At 39.8% G+C, this 18,309-nt stretch overlaps 1 protein-coding gene across 2 annotated transcripts in view; it reads left to right on the top strand.

Moving 5' to 3' along the window:
• Positions 1-18,309, top strand: part of gcgrb (glucagon receptor b) — a 49,380-nt gene that overhangs the window by 16,378 nt on the left and 14,693 nt on the right. Inside the window, exons 2-4 of one of the 2 annotated variants that reach the window (XM_069139784.1) lie at positions 16,546-16,693; positions 16,880-16,976; positions 17,087-17,194. In XM_069139784.1, coding sequence (XP_068995885.1) covers positions 16,640-16,693; positions 16,880-16,976; positions 17,087-17,194 — 259 coding nt within the window. In that variant the 5' untranslated portion in view covers positions 16,546-16,639. Of the gene's footprint in view, positions 1-16,069; positions 16,694-16,879; positions 16,977-17,086; positions 17,195-18,309 lie in introns of those variants that run through there. The other variant, XM_069139786.1, reaches the window with a different exon arrangement.

Raw genomic sequence — 18,309 nt, 5'->3', positions numbered from 1 at the left:
GATCAATATAATCATATGATGTGATACTAATAGCTAAAAAAAAATAAAAAAAATCTGATATGGATAGTATATCATTTTGCATGTTTGTATTTCTTGTTTTATAGCTCCCTGATATGCATCCCAGGGTACTGAAGGTTGGGGTAAGAATATCCACCACTGCCAAAAAACATGCTCTCCTTTAATGTAGAAAGTCACTGATTTGAAACAGTGATTCAACTTTGGAACTATTAATCACATGTCCTAATGTACCATATTAACAGACTGTATAAAAGTTAAACAGATACATGTGCTCAAAGACTCACAGAGTATTGCGTGTTTACAGAAAGTGGTGTGAATCGTGATAAGTTAAATGAAAGGGGTGATCTATTATTGTAAATGCTTTTTATAGGTAAAATAATAAAAAACAACTTGGAATTTTACTGTAAAGTGCTTCAGTAACAGTAAACTTCCCCTCCCTCTCTCACTATATCTGTATTGATTTTTCCCTCATACTTTCTTGCTTCTTAATCTTGCTGCAGAAAGAGGAGGAGGCTGGTTGAATAGACAGCCGAGGTGTCATGTTGATATCTTAATGAAGCTTCTCGTCTCAGCTCCTCTGCTCTGACACTGACGTTATGACTGACATTTATCACAGTGTGCCCACAGCTTTCTAAAGGAGCTGTCCTCTCTCAAGGTTTTTTATTCAATTTTATTTATTTTTAATTTATTGTTTAAACACTGTTTCCCCTTAATTTTCTTTTCTGTCATTTTTCATTTGAAACAGAAAGACAGCAAGGGACAGTGCTGTCAATCACACATCACATCTGATCCAGCTAATAACATTTCTTTCTCTCTGTCTTTCTCTCTATAGCTATTCTATCACCTTTTTTTCACTCACACACACACACACACACACACACACACACACACACACACACACACACACACACACACACACACACACACACACACCAGTAAACCCTGTTTATTGTCGGGTGTCTGGGCTGTTTTTGATCCACTATGATTGGTGTTGTTGACAAAGCAATACTCCCGCTGAGTCTTTCTTCACGTATCAATGCTCTTCTCTGCATGCACTTACACGCACACATACACCTGCACGCACACACGCACAAAAACACACACGCACAAAAACACACGCGCACGCACGCACGCATGCAAACACAAACACACACACAAACACACACACACAGCCATCAAGTCGTGCTGTTTTCACCTCAGGTGTTCGAGGCAGCTCTCTATTGGCAATTTACACAACTTTTACTCTGATCCACAAGCACAAACACTCACGCAGACTCCTCCTGAAGCCTGGTGAGTGTAAGAATGTGTGTGTTGCGGCTGGTTTGTAGCTGCTGACTCTGGACCTATTAATAATGGACAGTGGGATGAAACCCGGACCGAAGAGAGCCATCCGTGGAGAGGGATTATGGGGGAGCGGTAGGATTGACCACACCAGCTCTGACACTTGGGTTACACAGACTGTGATTCTGTAGCGACGGGGATTCAGCACTCACGTGGGTGCACACACAGTTGAGCGGAAATCCAGCGGCTCCAACACACTAATGCAGAGACAGAAAGAGAGCTCTTAATATTGCTTGTTACTGTTCAGTCTGAGTGCCCCATGCATATCGTTTAGAAAAATAAATACATTTGATATCAAAATGGATCCTTAATTTATCAGGTATATGTAACATAAACCTATTTAGATATTACATGTCATGCTTTCACATTTTCAAACATTCTTTCATTGTTAAATTAGAAAAGAATGAGCACGAAGATTTTTGGATGGTAAACTTCCCCCAAATCCACCACAGAGTAAGACATATTGCTAATGTGAATCTGATACAGTCATGTCACTTACGCCGTACTCAAATACCATACAGTGAATGTTTCAGCACTGACCTGGATTTTTAAAGACAAAAAACTTGTAACCCACAAAAAAATGTAGTTAACACTAGATAATGATGAGCCTCTGAGGCCTTGGAAGTAATGCAAGGTTAATATTGTGGGTAGTAAGCTGCTTACATTTGGAGCTTGCTTTGTCCCTTTGAGTCCTTATTTAATGGAGAGCTGTGTGGTGATGGTCTCCTTCAGATTACAGAGAACATGTGGACCGCTCCTCCTGCTGCTGCAGAACTGTGCTCCTCATATCTATGTCACTCATTCTGCTGCAATATTACTGCCCAGTTACTGTCGGCTTGTTAGGTGGGATTTTGTATCTGCACTTGTGTAGTGTTGATGTATGTGTTGCTTACATGGTTTATATTCATACATATAGAGAGTCTGTGGCAGGACAGTAAGTGAGTATATGTGTGGCCTGGTTTGTGTGCTCATGCATTATGAATGCTGATTAGTAGTAAAATGAAACATTACATGAACAGTTGGCTACACCAGATGAACCCCTTCTCTTTGACATCTTATCACCAAACACCTCATGTTAGCGCCTCAGAGTGCCCACATACGTCAGCCAGTGTTTGGAAAGACGCAGGTTTAAATGTCTAATTTAGTCTCTACTTTTTACTTCGTACTAAATAACAGTTTGTAACAGAGACACAGGTGTTTCTGTCAGTTGAGCCAATGCTCAAAATGGAAATAAGGTCATATGGTAGAAACTGAATCATATAAAATTAAAATGTGTATTCACAACCAAATACAGAAGCAAGCTGCTGAAACAGAAGTGATTAAACAGTAGATATCTGAAAAACAAAATTGTAGTCTGTGCTACTTGCAGCTTTTCTGTATTTGCAGGAAGTCTTAGTACTTGATTGTATTTTCTCTCTTTGCAGTATTTTTTTCTATTTGCTACACGTGTTGCCTGTATTTCATCTATATACATGAGTTTTCTTCTGCTGCAGTGCAATTGAGTTCTCAGGGAAACCATCATTCTCACTACTAGTACCAAATTATTTGAACTTCATTCACCTCATGGAATAAATGTAACAAGGACATTAGAACCACAGTTGGTGTAAATGGTTTTGTACCCCTCCCTCTTTTCTTGCAGTATATCTATCTATCTATCTATCTATCTATCTATCTATCTATCTATCTATCTATCTATCTATCTATCTATCTATCTATCTATCTATCTATCTATCTATCTATCTATCTATCTATCTATCTATCTATCTATCTATCTATCTATCTATCTATCTATCTATCTATCTATCTATCTAACTAACTAACTAACTAACTAACTAACTTTATTGATCCACTACAGCAGCATGTAAAGATATAGGGTAATGGAATGATCTCCTGTATCAGGAACGATCTCCTCTATCAGGAAAAACATGTAAATCCGTTATTTCTATTCACAAGAGGCGATGAAAACATTGTATACTTTGTAATTTAGAGCTCAACTGTCTGTAAGTCGCTGATGCAGCTACACAACAGTATTTGATATTATGAAATCACTAAATATACACATGTCCATCACAAATCATGAGCTCTATCTCAAATAAAACTTGCGGTAATACAGAAAATAGAACTCACAAATAGAGCAGATAACATCATAGTTTGTTATCCTGACAGTCAAGAGTCTGCTGTCCCAGGATCAGTCAGCACAGATGGAAGGATTTAAAGATGATTCACTGATCAGTCGGAGCTGCTCCGCTTCACTTGTAGGTGAAGAGAAAAACACAATTATTTAGTTATAATGCCACCTGTTCAAATGGGAAAATTTAAATAATTGTGAACAGGATTTGACATTGACAGCCAGCTTGAAATATGTCCGAATATTTCAAATGATGCCTGGATATTATCACGCTTTAAAAAAAAAAAAAAAAAAAAAAAAAAAATCACCTAGTGACGGATTTAATTTCTTATAATGATGTCCGGTAATGTGAGGGGTTCTGAATCCCTGCAGTCATGGTAGCTTAAACAATAACATTTCAAGGTTAAGTTTGTGTGATTTCACAACAGAAAATGGAAGTGTTTTTTTGTCATTTCAATCACATTTCTTTCAGTTTTAATGCATTTAGTCAGAATCTGCCCGGTAACAACACGGATGGTTGCTAAGACAGGGAGGGATGTAGAGCTCTGAAGGACATCGTGCAACTACTTCCACTGAAGCCATGGAAATGTTCTGTATTTTACCAAAAACTGCCTTTTTTTTCTCTTCAACCTCCGGGCTTTAAAAAGTTGTCTGAATTTGTGTTTCTGTGCAGATAATGATCTTATTTTATCAAAGCTGTGTCTTCATAAAGCATAAAACAGCTGTTTTAGTCTGTTTATTGTGTGTCATCCGCCAGTTTATTTTTAGATGGTTCTCTGGAGGACACTACGTGCATTTTGTGGCTTATAACTGATTTGTGCTGAATTTCATCGAATTTTCCAACATGCTTTTAAAATTCATGGCACTCATATAAAACAGAATAAATCAAAACTTAGGAAATAGAACTTTTCCAATTAGAATATTTATTTGTAATCATATAATTACTTTTATATATTCACTATTCCACATGTAACATATCCATATGTTTACTCACCATTTCTCTGTTTCTGTTTGGTGGTCAGAAGAGCCAGACAGTTGTGTGTTTGACCCCTCCTTCTTGTATGTTTTCATGTACTGTGGTCACAATGTGGGCACCATGATGGTCTTTCTCAAATCCTATCAACAAAACCTGCATGTATGTATGTATGCAGGCTCACACATGCACAGCTATAGAAACTAAGCAATTATACAGTACAACTATTTTTTTTAAAGGTACAGTTTTGTTAATATGTCTAGTATTTCTTATTTTGTCTGTAATTGCAGTAGCAGGATGATATTTATTAGGTTTATTAGCTTTTAAAAATAGCTTTTATCCTGAGTAAGTGCATGTTTGTGTGTTGCGTGTTTTTGTCATTGCTGGTCACTGAGGTGTACAATGGTGTGTCAGAAGTTTGTGTCCCTTATGTTTACGTCTGTCACAGGGGTGATGGTGTGTATCGGCAAATGCATGACAGGCAGGTTGGAGGGTTTAGTTTGTATATGATACACGCTAACACGGTGACATTTCTGCAGGGTGACGCACTATGGATCAAACTCGATTCTTTTGTCCTTTTGTACATCAGTGGGCTGTTTGTGTATCAAACCCTGTGTTGGACTGTAATGGATTACTTTGAAACACAGTACAGTAATGGAATTACTTTCAATAACTAGTAACAATTTAAATTGTGCAATTCCATTTTACATTTTAGCGTTATTCAGTTCCACATTGTGCAAGTTTGGAGGAGCCATGTTATCTTGGTGCGTGGGCTGGAGGTGCATCAGAGGATATTGCTAGCTTCTTACAAAAGAGGTTCAGAATGCCTTCTAGTGATGCTAACATTTTCTGTTTACTGACGTCTCGTGTCTCTCACTGCAGCTTGCTTACATTACCAGTGGATTCCACAGGGCACAGGTCTGTCACTACACAAGTGCAATGCTGTTTTGTTCCATCATCTGCATGACTTTATACCCCACCAGCAGCATTTGAATTTGGTTATCAGTTTAATTTGGTCATTTACTTGATTTTTGTGCTTCTAGCAGATAAACATGAAATGGTTCCTTTTTTTGGACATTTTGTGTTTTTTGTTGTTTTTTTCTGACACTGCTGTGCTTGCAGACAAAGTTAATACAGTTGCTGTTGTATAAAAAAACATTTATCCTAATAATGATTTTGTTACATACTGTGCCTTTAGCAGGATAAGGAAGCATGTCTTGGACTATTTAAAAGAATGGGAGTTGACGATGATGAAGTGACGTGATATATGGGAACAAAGCATTTTATTTGAAAAATGTACCAAATTCTCTCTGCCGTTTCTTTGTCTGAGTTCTCTCCAGCCGATCTGCTCCGTGCAGCTTGACATGGTTTGACACCGGCTTCCGTCAAAATTGGACTAGAAACATATTTTTAGTAAAGCAGAGTGCTGACCCATTTCTAGTCTGCTGCTGACGCATCTTGGTGTGTTTGGTGGAATCACAAGTCTTCTTGTCTGGAATGGCAGCGATCAGTTCTGCTGGTGGTGTCGGAGCCAGAACGTAACAGGTCCGGTTCTGCTGGAAAATAGCCTACCGGTACACTTTGTCACAGCCCGACTCATTGTTGATTAATTTAAAGAACTGTGCAACCATTTTGAGCAAATTAAACCATCGGTATCAAGTTAAATTTACAGGCAAAAGACTCCAAGTGAATCAGCTGTTCTTGCAGGTAAATGTGTATTGACTCATGAACAGAACTTTGTGTTTTAAGTGCATGAATGAGAAAAAAGTAAAGTGTAAAGAACAAAGTAAATGAACAAGCCAAAACCCTTTCCAGAGAGAGAGTGAGCAACTGAATCCACCAGCTCATTGCAAAGGAGCAGCCATCAAAGTTGATTGCGATCATGGTGATGAACTTCCTGTTTCACTCTTAAAAAGAAAATCTTTCACCAACACATACAGAAGCCCAAACAGCTCTGGGAAGCTGCTAAATACTTTGACAGTGTGGAAAACACACCTACTCTTTATTTTGATGAATAGCATTCAAATATCAAAACATGAAGCAGGTATAGTTATACAGCCTCTGTGCAAAGTGAACAAAATGTGTCTCTAAATGTCACAGCTGAGTGGTTATGTGCAGGACTATTTCTTGGCCGGGTGCAGAGACTCCCAAGACAAGAAGTTGTTCACCATATAACCCCCATAAAACCACAAGCTGTCATTTTTACACTTTATCTAGTCTGAGAATTAAACAAACAATATATAACATGTTAATGGAAGGTAATGAGCAGATTTTTCAAATTTTTTTTTTTTTTTTAACAGAGTCATGCTATTATTCTGCAACAGCTGTAGCTTCCTCAGATGCCTTAATTTGGAAATCTTTACATCAGTGGCCCCGCCCCTTCCTCTATGTAGCCAAGATGGTGACAGTTTAGGGTGGAAAGTGTCCAACATTTCACACGTATTTTTAGGACCGTTTTGCACCGCATGTTTCTGTATTTGACCATGTGAATGCACTTATTCATCTAAAATAGTGAGTGTTAGTATGTAAGTACGCCATTCGGAACACAGCATAAGTATGTGAATAAATACCTAAGTACATATTTAAGTACGTATATAAGTATGTAACAAAGTACATAAAGTATCTATCTATCTATCTATCTATCTATCTATCTATCTATCTATCTATCTATCTATCTATCTATCTATCTATCTATCTATCTATCTATCTATCTATCTATCTATCTATCTATCTATCTATCTATCTATCTATCTATCGGTTGGTCGGTCGGTCGGTCTCTCCCTCCGTCCGTCCGTCCGTCCGTCCATCCATCCGTCCGTCCGTCTGTCGGTTGGTCCCTCCCTCCCTCCGTCCGTCCATCGGTCTATCTAGCTGTCTGTCTGTCTCTTCCATGTGAAACAAGGTGTGTGTGGGAGCGATGTAATGCTGAAGTAGAATATATAGCTAGCAGGAATGTGTGGAAGAAGCCTGCAGAACATGCCTGAGGATTTAGGGTCTGTCTCTTGGCATTCTCCACAGGACACTGAGAATGGTATGCACTGGCCTTGCCTTGTTCCCATGTGCTTTCCCCCTCCACTATCTCTTTCTGTCATGTTTCTTTCACACACAACTTTTACGATGCAGTGGAAACCGCCGGGTTCATCCACAACCACAGCTGGACACTTCCATCTGATTTCTTATTTGATAGAATGTACCACCTTACTCTGAATGTAGCGATCAGCTGAAAGCTGCTCGGACCATCTGCCAGTGGCTCAGCGGTACCCAGAATTCTTTCCAACCCAGATGTGTCCTCAGTGGCAGTGGGGATGATTTGAACATAACAGTTCTGAGAGCCAAGCAATTTCCACTCTTCTATTATGTGAACTCTGAAGAAGAGGAGACTGCTGTGTTTTCTACATGCAACAAAGGGCGAGAACCTTTTGTCCTCTTAATTGATAGACACTATGGGATGTTCTAGGCTGACATAAAAAACAGTACAGGTGACATCATTCTTTAGCGTGGTGTTAAAGTAGTAGTAGCTAATATATCTGCAGAGTAAAGAACTGTAGACTACATATCTATAGCAGACAAGAGTGTGCACACTATCAGCTAACTGTCCAGACTGAGGTGCATGCAGAAGACTGAAGCTTGTTCCTGTCAGATCCTCTGTGTGTTTACCAGAACACTGACCTCCCACATGAGCCAAATCAGACAGGAAACGAGATGGTCAAGAATGCTCCCTCGAGAAGGCAAAAGGAATAACTAGGAAGAGGGCAGGATTTTCTAAAAGCTTTGGCAGAAGGCATTTTTTGACGAGCCAGTTTGCTTCTAAATGTTTGGAGGGTTGTAAAGTAGAAGAGTGGGGGACAAGGAGAGCCTCGGTTGACAGGAAGGATACAGTGGGAGATAAAAAGAAAAATACGTTTTGGTTTGTTTGTGAAGCGTAACATCTGCAGAGGGAGCCGATTCTGGATCACCTCCATTACACACCTCAGTGAATCGCAAGACGCTGGCTAGGGCTGCACGATTCTGGATAAAATAACAATCACGACTCTCGCTTTAAAATGAGATCACGTTTCTCATAATTTTTTCACTATAACATTTTTTTCACTCATTTAGCTGGTACAGAAGAAAGTGTAACAACATATATGATGCTGCCTGATGTATTACCAACACAACTTTGGACAATGGAAAGGGAGCGCTCTTGCTGTTTTTCACTGAAATGCAGCAGCTCCATAAATCTGACATTTAACATAAAAACAATTCCAGATTATTTGCTTCTCTCACTTACTCAACCTTTGAACAAATATTTTTCTGTGATTTTTCTTTTTGACGATGTCTCGCACTACTTCGCACTGGGTTCATTTTCTTGCTGACGGTTTCTTCTGCTCTCATTGATGTTGCCATTGTTTTGATGCAGCTGATGTCCGATAAAAAATGCAGCGAATCTTTGTCATTTAGACATGAGATTGCACAGAGGTATGATTCGAGATTGTGTATTTATTACGATGCTCACACACTTAGATGGATGCACACACAAACTCACACACATACCTGTTTCTTTGATTGATTTTAGCTAAACAAACCTGTTCACCTGAACAGCAACCTAGAAAGAGAGCTATGGTTGGCCTTCAAGGTCCTTATTCTTTTGTCCATGGCTTCTCTAGTGTGTATGAGTGAGTACTGACTGGACAATTCAACCCTACATATATTTCACAAAACAATAATGGTGTCTACACATGCTCACAGTAAAGTGTTATTTGCTCATTATTTTGTACATTTTCTAAATTTCTGCTGGCACACTAAAACAAATGGAGACATGGTTTTGGAGCTCAAATCTTCAAGAAATTGTTCCAAAATTCAACAGCCGTGCTTCTTTCCAGAAACAATGTCCCTGATACGCTGCACTAATGGCTTTCATAGGGACCTCTTCTTTAGCAGAAAAAATCTCAGTGAGTTCACAGTGAGTTGTGGCTTACCCAGTGAAGCAGGGAAACAGTGACTGCAAGGACACACTTTTGTTGAACCTTTTTGTAATATTTAAATGTTTTGTGCAGCTCAAACTAAACTCAAATCCCCTCCGATGTATGCAGTGCATAAAGACATTTCTGAGACAGAACGTAGACACTAAAATGGCTACATGGTTTACCTGGTTTAATGATGTTAAATGTTTTAATGATGAACAAAATACATGCGTCTGAAACTCTTTGCTTCTGAGGTTAAACTACAAACATTACTGTCCTCTCTCCTATAAAAAGAAAAATTAAATGAAACAATAAATATAACTTACAAAAATTGGGTTTCTATAACTAATTTGGTTAAACTGACCCTTTTCCAATTTAATTGCTTCCAAATAATAGTTTAAAATCAACAGACAGAAAGAAAGCAATAAAGAAATCACAAACAAAGGAACAAACTGAAATAAAGAGGGAAGAAGTCATGTAAAGAAATTATACTGGAGCTTGAGAGTTGGCTGTCAGTTATCATGTGTGGCAGAGCGGCGAAGGCAGAAACAACATAATTAGAGCTCTGCTTATCTCCATTACAGCCACTGCACTCCTGTCTCTGTTCCCACCTACGTTCTCTCCATATTCCGCCTAATTGGCTGCTCCTCGTCCCATAGGGAACGCTTATTAATTTAAACAACTTAATTGGGAGGTGCTTGAAGTGGCTAATGCAATTACTCAATAATTCTGGGGGACAAATACGAATGCACAGCGTGACCTTAATGATAATAGGAAGCAGTCTGTTTTCCTGATGGACATCATTATTGGTCATTTGATCATTTGAAGTCAAAGTCTGCCTTTTTTTTTGCTTTAGATTTTTAAATGATTTTCTACCACACACCCTCACTCAATTTCCTTTAGCCTCTCTTCCTGCTTTGTGTCCCCCCCCCCCCACCCAAGGCAAGCATACATAATGTGTACTTAGATGGAAATGTGTAGGAGGAGAGGAAGGAGGAAAAGTCTCACTTCTGACACATTGATACAGACTGCGACAGAAAATGAAGCACAAACAACACGTTGAAAGAATGAAAAATAAGTATGAAAGAGACATAATGTTTCCGTTCCCATTTGACCTTTTAAAGTTACTGCTTTATACTGTTAATACAATCACAACACTTCCTGTATCTCTTTTAAATTAAAATCTCCGTAGATAACAACCTTTCATTTCCTAAACAAAGCTTTTATTCTGAAACACTGGCAGGAACCTATTGTGACTTAAATCTGGCAATAACACTTTAGATGAGTAATCCAGAACACTCCTCCAAAACAGCAGGATTATATTGTTGACTTTATTATATTAAAGCAATGAAAATATATATTTATTGTCACCATAGGAAAAGTAGTTGCATAACGTCAGGCACAAAGCCACGACTTAGCCATGATCATGCCTAAGTTGAGCTAGTGCACGTGTGTCACCTGCATGTCACAAATACTTTAAACAAATAGCATCCAGTGAACATACATCAGCTCATCTTGAATTTCTTTACATCGTCATCTGCTCCAGGCAGAGCACGCCATGAATGACAAGGAACAACAGTGCCCTGTTGCCCGTGAAAATCAAGTAAACCTCTATGTGACTGTGTATGAGGTTACGAGATGAAATTACAACCCCAGAATTAGTGTTGGGTCAAAAATTTAAAAGGCATAAAATGGACTGTTGTATTCATAAGGCTGTATAGTAGAAGGGAGTTTTGTCCTAAAGGTACTGAGATATTTTCACTAAACAACAGTTCAAAATGTACTACTATGACTGAATATACAAACCAGTTTGCATTAATGTTTCATTCAACATGTCGAAATAAAGTTATTTGCACAAATATGGGATTGTGTGGCAGCTAGTGAGATAAGAAATATTGCACAGATACAATGAAGAACAAAATATCAGCAAATAGTGGATGCAATATCCTGCATTCAATCAGGAAACTGGCAAGAGGCTGGCTGCTAAAAGAACAATGATCCAAAACAGACATCAAAATCCACCATGAGCTACATCAAGAAAGACAAGCTGAAGCCATCGGTGTGGCCCTCAATGTCGCCTGAACAACACTGGTAATCTGTGGGTGTCTGTCAGTAGATTTTAAATGTGTTGTGTGTGCAAAAAAGCCTAAAATGTCTCAGAACAAGAAGTGATGTGCAAAGAACACCAGCAGAAAAAAAAAAAAAAATCAAAAATCACGGGAAAACCTCTTGGCTGTGTACAAATCTGGATACTGACTTGGTACTAGCACACATGCAACTATTAAGTTTTCATGTTTTTAGATCCATGGAATAAAAAGTAACTGTGCATTTGAAAAAAGGCTCATTTCGTTTATGTGTGCAAACACACACTTCTTCTCACTTCAAAAATCAACAAAATATGTAATCTGGCCCGGGGTGTCACAACTGTTGCATACAGCTGTGATATTTCACAGTTGATATTCTGTATCCAGAGAACTAGAAATCCTGCAGAGGAAGAGAACTCTTCCACATAAATAGATCTTTGTAACAACAGCTCATTTCCTCAGGAAAGGCTTAAAGGATGAGACCGATTATATATATTTTTTGTTGTCAATAAATCCGTGGAAAAAACAAAACCAACCTGGTTTTCTTTGCCTCTAAATACTTTCTGACTTTGAATTCCATCTTTAGTAATCTTCTTAAACACATTGGTTTCTACTATTACAGTTTTAAAGTTATGTGACAATATTTCTAGGGTCACTTTAAAAAGAAAAAAAGCTTCATTAATTTAAAAAAACAGGGTTTTCTCTGTTGCAGATCCTTTATTAACAACTATTTTCAGCTGTGGATTAATACATGTTTGGCGGTCTATTGAGTAATTAAGGCACGGTGTAAATTGTATTGACTCAGAATTAATTCCAGGGCCCGTGTTCATCATAATCCAGTCCAATACTTAATGCAAATTAAACTAATCTCTGCAGGAGATTGCAGTTTTGAAAAATTCCCACAATTTCGTTGACGTAAAAGTATTTAATAGTAAATATTCTGAAGGAACTGGAGCACAAAGTAAACCTTCCGAAAGGCTCTTCAACCTCTCCTTACATTATCATAACAAACAACATGCCCGTTGACAGAATAGGAAGTGATGGGGTTTATGGGAAATGAGGAATCATCATGAGAATTAGGCTACTAATCATCACAATTACCTGCTTCCATCTAATCTTACAGTATGTGTTAAATTACATGAGTTATATACAGCCTTACAGTTGGGAGAGGTAGAACTTCATTTTGGTGTGTTTATGTATTGACTTGATCATTTAAAAAGCATTCAAAGCATTTACTCTTACCGAAGATGTATGTAAGGTAGATGTATTCTACATTGACATTTTGTAAATCTGTCACTTTCATGTTGCAGGATTTGTTTTTTATACTTTGAGTCTGACTTAAGTAGAAAATAAAAAAAGTTATACAACTAAAATATATCCAGCTATTTCTTTGATGTGAAGTGCTCATTATAATAGGAAGTGATTACAGATGACTCTTTCTTTAATTTGCATTTCTTACTAATTTTACCCCCAAAAATTGCCGTTGCGAAATCAAGCAACTTTGACTGGAAATCACAATTTGATTTGATACACTTTATTAATCCCCGAGGGGAAATTTCTTCACTACAGCAGGGGGGCTCTCAGGGGGGGAGCTGCTGCAGCAGGCTGTCACTAGCGCGGCGCCAGGTAACCTGACCTGAGGTGCATGTTTTTGGATAATGGGAGGAAGCCGGAGAACCCGGAGAGAACCCACGCAAGCACAGGGAGAACATGCAAACTCCGCACAGAAAGGCCCAGGACCTGATTCGAACCCAGAACCTTTTTGCTGTGAGGCGACAATGCTAACCACTGCACCACCGCGCCGCCCAATGTGAGCTGGTGCAATAGTGTGGCTCAGCTATGCACACAAACAACAGAGCTCTAAAGGACACATACAATATCAGGCTTTGGAGGGTCAATTTACTGTTGGTTTTGGTCTTTTTATGGTATTTTTCTAACAGTAGAATTTATCAATATCACCAGACTAATTATTGTAACTAAAATGAAAAAACAAACAAACAAGACAATTGGCGGAGAGAACTCTTTTTTGGATCCATTATATGCTGTCTTCGGTTACCTGAGTCCAAAGCTGTTTTGATAAGGAACCATCCTCTGATTCAAATTCATATTTAACCATAAACTGCATGTGGTTTAATCTCTCTGTTTACCAAACATGCAGTTCATGTAAAAATCTGCCCTGCAGGAGTTTGTTAACTGTGTGCACTGCCTGTTGCTGCTCAGTTGATAAGAGCAGTATGCGGTCAAAAAGAGAAAGATTATTACTGTAACACCACAAGATAAGAGGTCTGTTTCAGGAGGAAAACACAGCATCAGATTGCTGTATTGTTGTGTAGTCCTTTTAAAAAATGAATGTGTTAATCTGTGTTCTGTGATACAATGACAGGCTGTTGATGTTCCACTTAGATCTCTGTCTGATATAGCAATTCTACACCACGGAGGCAAACCCAGTCACAATCACACACATGGCCTGAAGATGCACTTCAAAAGAAGGAAAGAGACTAGAATAGAATGGAATTTGAAACGTTTTAGCCAAAAATGTTTCCATGGTCAAGGTGTTTTTTGCAGAAACGTTTCAGATTTCGTTTTGTTCTCCAACTGCGGGGGTGAAGATGGTCAGCTGACACCACATCTGAAAATCAACACAGTAACCAACAGATTTCATGTGGTATATCATACAAAAGACTAAATATAATTACAGATTCATAATTCTAGACATGAGGGAAACTGTGAGGGCTCTATGCTTGAATCATACCCAGTTCCCGCTGCTGTCCAAGAACATTTTACAATCATTTGCTGAGCTCCATGTTTTCAGAAACATAGAAAATAGAAGGACCAGACCTCTGCCGGTTATTTTTTGTGTGATAAGTAAATCTGAAACCAAAACAATTATACATGTCCGGATACAATTCAAATTGGGTTGGTGTTACAACTGTACCAGTTCTGGTTCTACCCTATGACACCACCGTCCCCGAGTTCTCATAGCGATTACTTGCTAGTTCATATGTATCCCAGAGCATTAATGGTACCTATGAATGTTGATTGTGATATGGAACCATCAGGCACTATGTTACACCTGGTAAAAAGTGGCGCACTAGTTTAGGACTGACACAGTCGTAATTTTCCCATCCAGTGCCTATGTTGTTTAAAAAGGAGATAAATCAATCTGATGCACCCATGGGTGTATGAAAACAAGGTGTGGGCAGGTGCACTGCCATAGTGAAGTAGCTGAAATCAATTGTGCTAGTGACCAACAAAATGTGTTCTTAAATCAAGTTAGGGTGTGAAGCATAACCCCTTTGAACCATGCACCTTACTTAGCATTCTGATTATCTGGTGTTAATCTAGCAAAAGTGGATTTGGACATGAAATTCACATGCAGCATGTGCCTTAAACTGTGCACTTAGATTGTTAAAATAAGGCCAATTGTATTTCTGCATTGGCCTTTATTGGATCACCCTTCCACAAACTTAAGATAATAAGGCTGTAAGCTTTTCCATTACCACTGCTACTGAGTGAGAAGCTGCGGGTGGTGGGGGTGGACGCGTCCACCGTCTCCTGGATCACTGACTACCTGACAGGCAGACCACAGTTTGTCTGTCTGGGCAGTGTGCTCACAGTGTGGTCAGTGGTATTGGAGCTCCTCAGGGAACTGTTCTGTCTCCCTTCCTGTTCACCTTCTACACCACTGACTTCCAGAACAACTCAGAGTCCTGCCATCTGCAGAAGTTCTCTGATGACTCTGCAGTGGACGGATGTATAAGGGATGGACGGGAGGATGAGTACAGAGAAGTAGTGGAGGACTTTGTGGAGTGGGCGGGAAGGAATCACCTGCTCCTGAACGTAGCCAAGACCAGAGAGATGGTGGTCGACTTCAGGAGGAAAACGACGGCTCCACAACCGCTGAGAGTTCTGGGAGAGGAGGTGGACATGGTGGAGAAGTACAAGTACGTGGGTGTCTCCATCGACAACAGACTGAACTGGAAGACCAACATCAATGCTGTCTACAAGAAGGTGATGAGTCGACTCTTTTTCTTGAGGAAACTTCGATCCTTCAATGTGTGCAGCGAGATGTTGGAGATGTTCTACCATCTGTTGTGGCCAGTGCATTGTACTTCGCTGGGGTCTGCTGGGGGAGCAGCATTGGAGCAGGAGACACCAACAGACTTAACAAACTGGTTAAGAAGGCCGGCTCCATCATCGGCTACAAACTGGACAGCCTGGAAAAGGTGGTGGAGAGGAGGACGCTGAACAAACTATTATCCATATTGGATAATCCTGACCACCCTCTCCACCACCTGCTGCAGGGACAGCGGAGCACTTTCTCTCAAAGATTCCTCCAGCTCTGCTGTCACAAGGACAGATACAGGAGATCATTCCTGCCCACTGCAATAAGACTGTACAATAACTCACCTCTGGCAAAATCCATCACAGTACAATAACACTGTTGACTGTGTTTCTTGGTTTGTTTGTATATAATATATATATATAGATATATAATGTACTGTATATACTGTGCATTTTATATTTTATATTTTTTTACTGCTATTTACTGCTATTTTATTGCTTTTCTATTATTCTATTCTATTATTTTATTCTATTATTTCTATTATTATCTTATTGCTTCTGTATGCTGCTGTAGCGAAAAAATTTCCCCTCGGGGATTAATAAAGTAAATACCTACCTACCTACCTACCTATCCCGATAATAGGCACACAAAAAAACATAACCTCCTTGAGTGAGATAAAAAAATACTTTGCTTTTGTGACATATGTACAAGACTCTATCCTACTCATTCGGTGCATACTTGTTTTGTTTCTGTTTTTATTGTAGCTACATGTTTTTATCTGACAGCTGAGATATGTGTTTAAGCACATGTTTGTTGTGAGTGTGAAACAGAAGCTTTATCTGAATCACTAATTGTTGCTTGCAGTTTTATGTTGATTGATTAATTCTTGGCACTTTCCTTAATTCACTTCATCTCTCTTCCTATAGTAGTACAACCCCCAACGCACACACACATAACTACACATATCAAGCTTCTCTGCTTTGTGTGTGTAGGCTTCAGGGTAAGATAGGGCCGAGACTGCCTCATGTGTTGGGCCTCCTCTGTGTTTTGGTCCCCACCAACCCCCATCCTTCCAGCATCAGTGGGATGTCCCAGGTGTGTCTCCTCTTGGCCTTCCTTATGCTCTGCAGTGGCACAAAGGTACGACTCCCAGCATGTCTGGCTTCCCCCCCCCCACACACACAGAGACGTGTCTCCATCCCACCATGCTCTCAATTCAGTACTAACAATATTCCAATTCAAAGCAAAAGATTGCTAAAGGGAAAAGGCTGTGGTGGCCTTGCAAAAATGTTCCATTAAGGATCAGGAAGTTCCCTCTTCCTGCAGGTCTCCTCTTCCAACTCTCTGGAGCTCGTGAAGGAGCAGTGGAGCAGCTACAGGAACCAGTGCCTGGACTACCTCAACACCACGCCACCTGCCACAGGTTAGCTCCCCTCCCAGCATGCCTGAACGAGATGTGTGCAGGTGAATAAACCAAGTCTCCTCTACTGAGAGTCTCCTGCTCTGACATGATGGATCTGCTCTCCACAACAGGGCTGGTGTGTAACAGGACCTTTGATTTATACGCCTGCTGGCCTGATGGACTCCCAGGAACCACTGTCAATGTATCCTGCCCATGGTTCCTGCCATGGCACCGTAAAGGTCAGTGTCTGCGTACTGCGCATGTATGTGGTTTACCAGATTACAGGTACATTTTTAGGAGATTCTTTTCAAAAGTTCCTGGACTCATTGGGAGCCTTATAGCAAGAATGAATTTTCAGAAACATGTAAAAAAAAAAAAAAATTCAAGAGCTGTTGGCCAAATTTGTTTTTCTTCTTTCAAGTTAAAAGCTTTTCTCCATCACAAGAGATGGTGTTTTTTTTCAACTATTTAGGCAGGCCTTGTGCCACTTGTCAGAACTGAAGTGCTGACATCAGTTTGTTAGAGAATCACAGGGATGTAGCGCTCATCCACAGTGACACAATGAGTCAAATTTCTAAATGGAAAATGCTTTGCAGAGGCAACATAGTTGATCATGTGTCCTCGTCTTTCAGCGAGATGGAAGAAACATGCAATCAATTGAAAGAATGAAGTATTGAAAAGATTGTGCTGCCATTTCAGTCATTACAGTAATTGGGTGTAATAACAACCTGAGATTGGTGTCAAGGCTTCACACTGTGTCTCCGGGAACAGTGAGCCTGTCATGCGTAGCTTTTGGAGCCCATTGCCTTTGGTTTGCCAGCTTGTGTTTCAGACACTTACCAGTGTTAGTTCATAGCATGGAGGACCCAGTTTGGAGAGATCTTCAGCTCTTTCTGTGTGGCTCTTTTATTATTTTGGTGTTCTTGTTCTCTCCATGTGGTTTAGAGGCTCTCAATCGGTGTGAAGGGGATCCCTTCTCTTTTATCGTCTGCAGGCTGGTAGCCTGGCAGGAGTGTCTTTTTCTCTAGTGTGTGTGATGAACTGATGCTGAACACTTTTGAGTGGCATAGCAAGTGACTGTCATATGTCCATATGAAAATGAGGAATCTATAAATTTGGGGTAGGCCTGTGTTCAAAAAGCCATGCAGTAAAAGCTCCAGGTTGTTGTGAGGTGGTTGGAATGGACCCAAACGCAGACACAGACTCAGGTCAAAGTTCAAAAACAGTCAGGAGGGAAACTCCACCGACTTCTCACCAGAGTGGGCAGAGCCAGCTGGTGCAAACACACACACAGCTCTGGTCTGGGCAATGTCTTTGGCTGTAGACAGGACCGTAGATACGGCAGTAAGGCTGA

Source organism: Embiotoca jacksoni, unplaced genomic scaffold (genome assembly GCF_022577435.1).
Source record: "Embiotoca jacksoni isolate LCO1_2020_lvr unplaced genomic scaffold, fEmbJac1.0.p SCAF_85, whole genome shotgun sequence".
In the NCBI taxonomy this organism is placed as follows: Eukaryota; Metazoa; Chordata; class Actinopteri; family Embiotocidae; genus Embiotoca; species Embiotoca jacksoni.
Note: the sequence above shows the minus strand (reverse complement) of the source record. Positions and strands in the feature narration are given on the sequence as shown.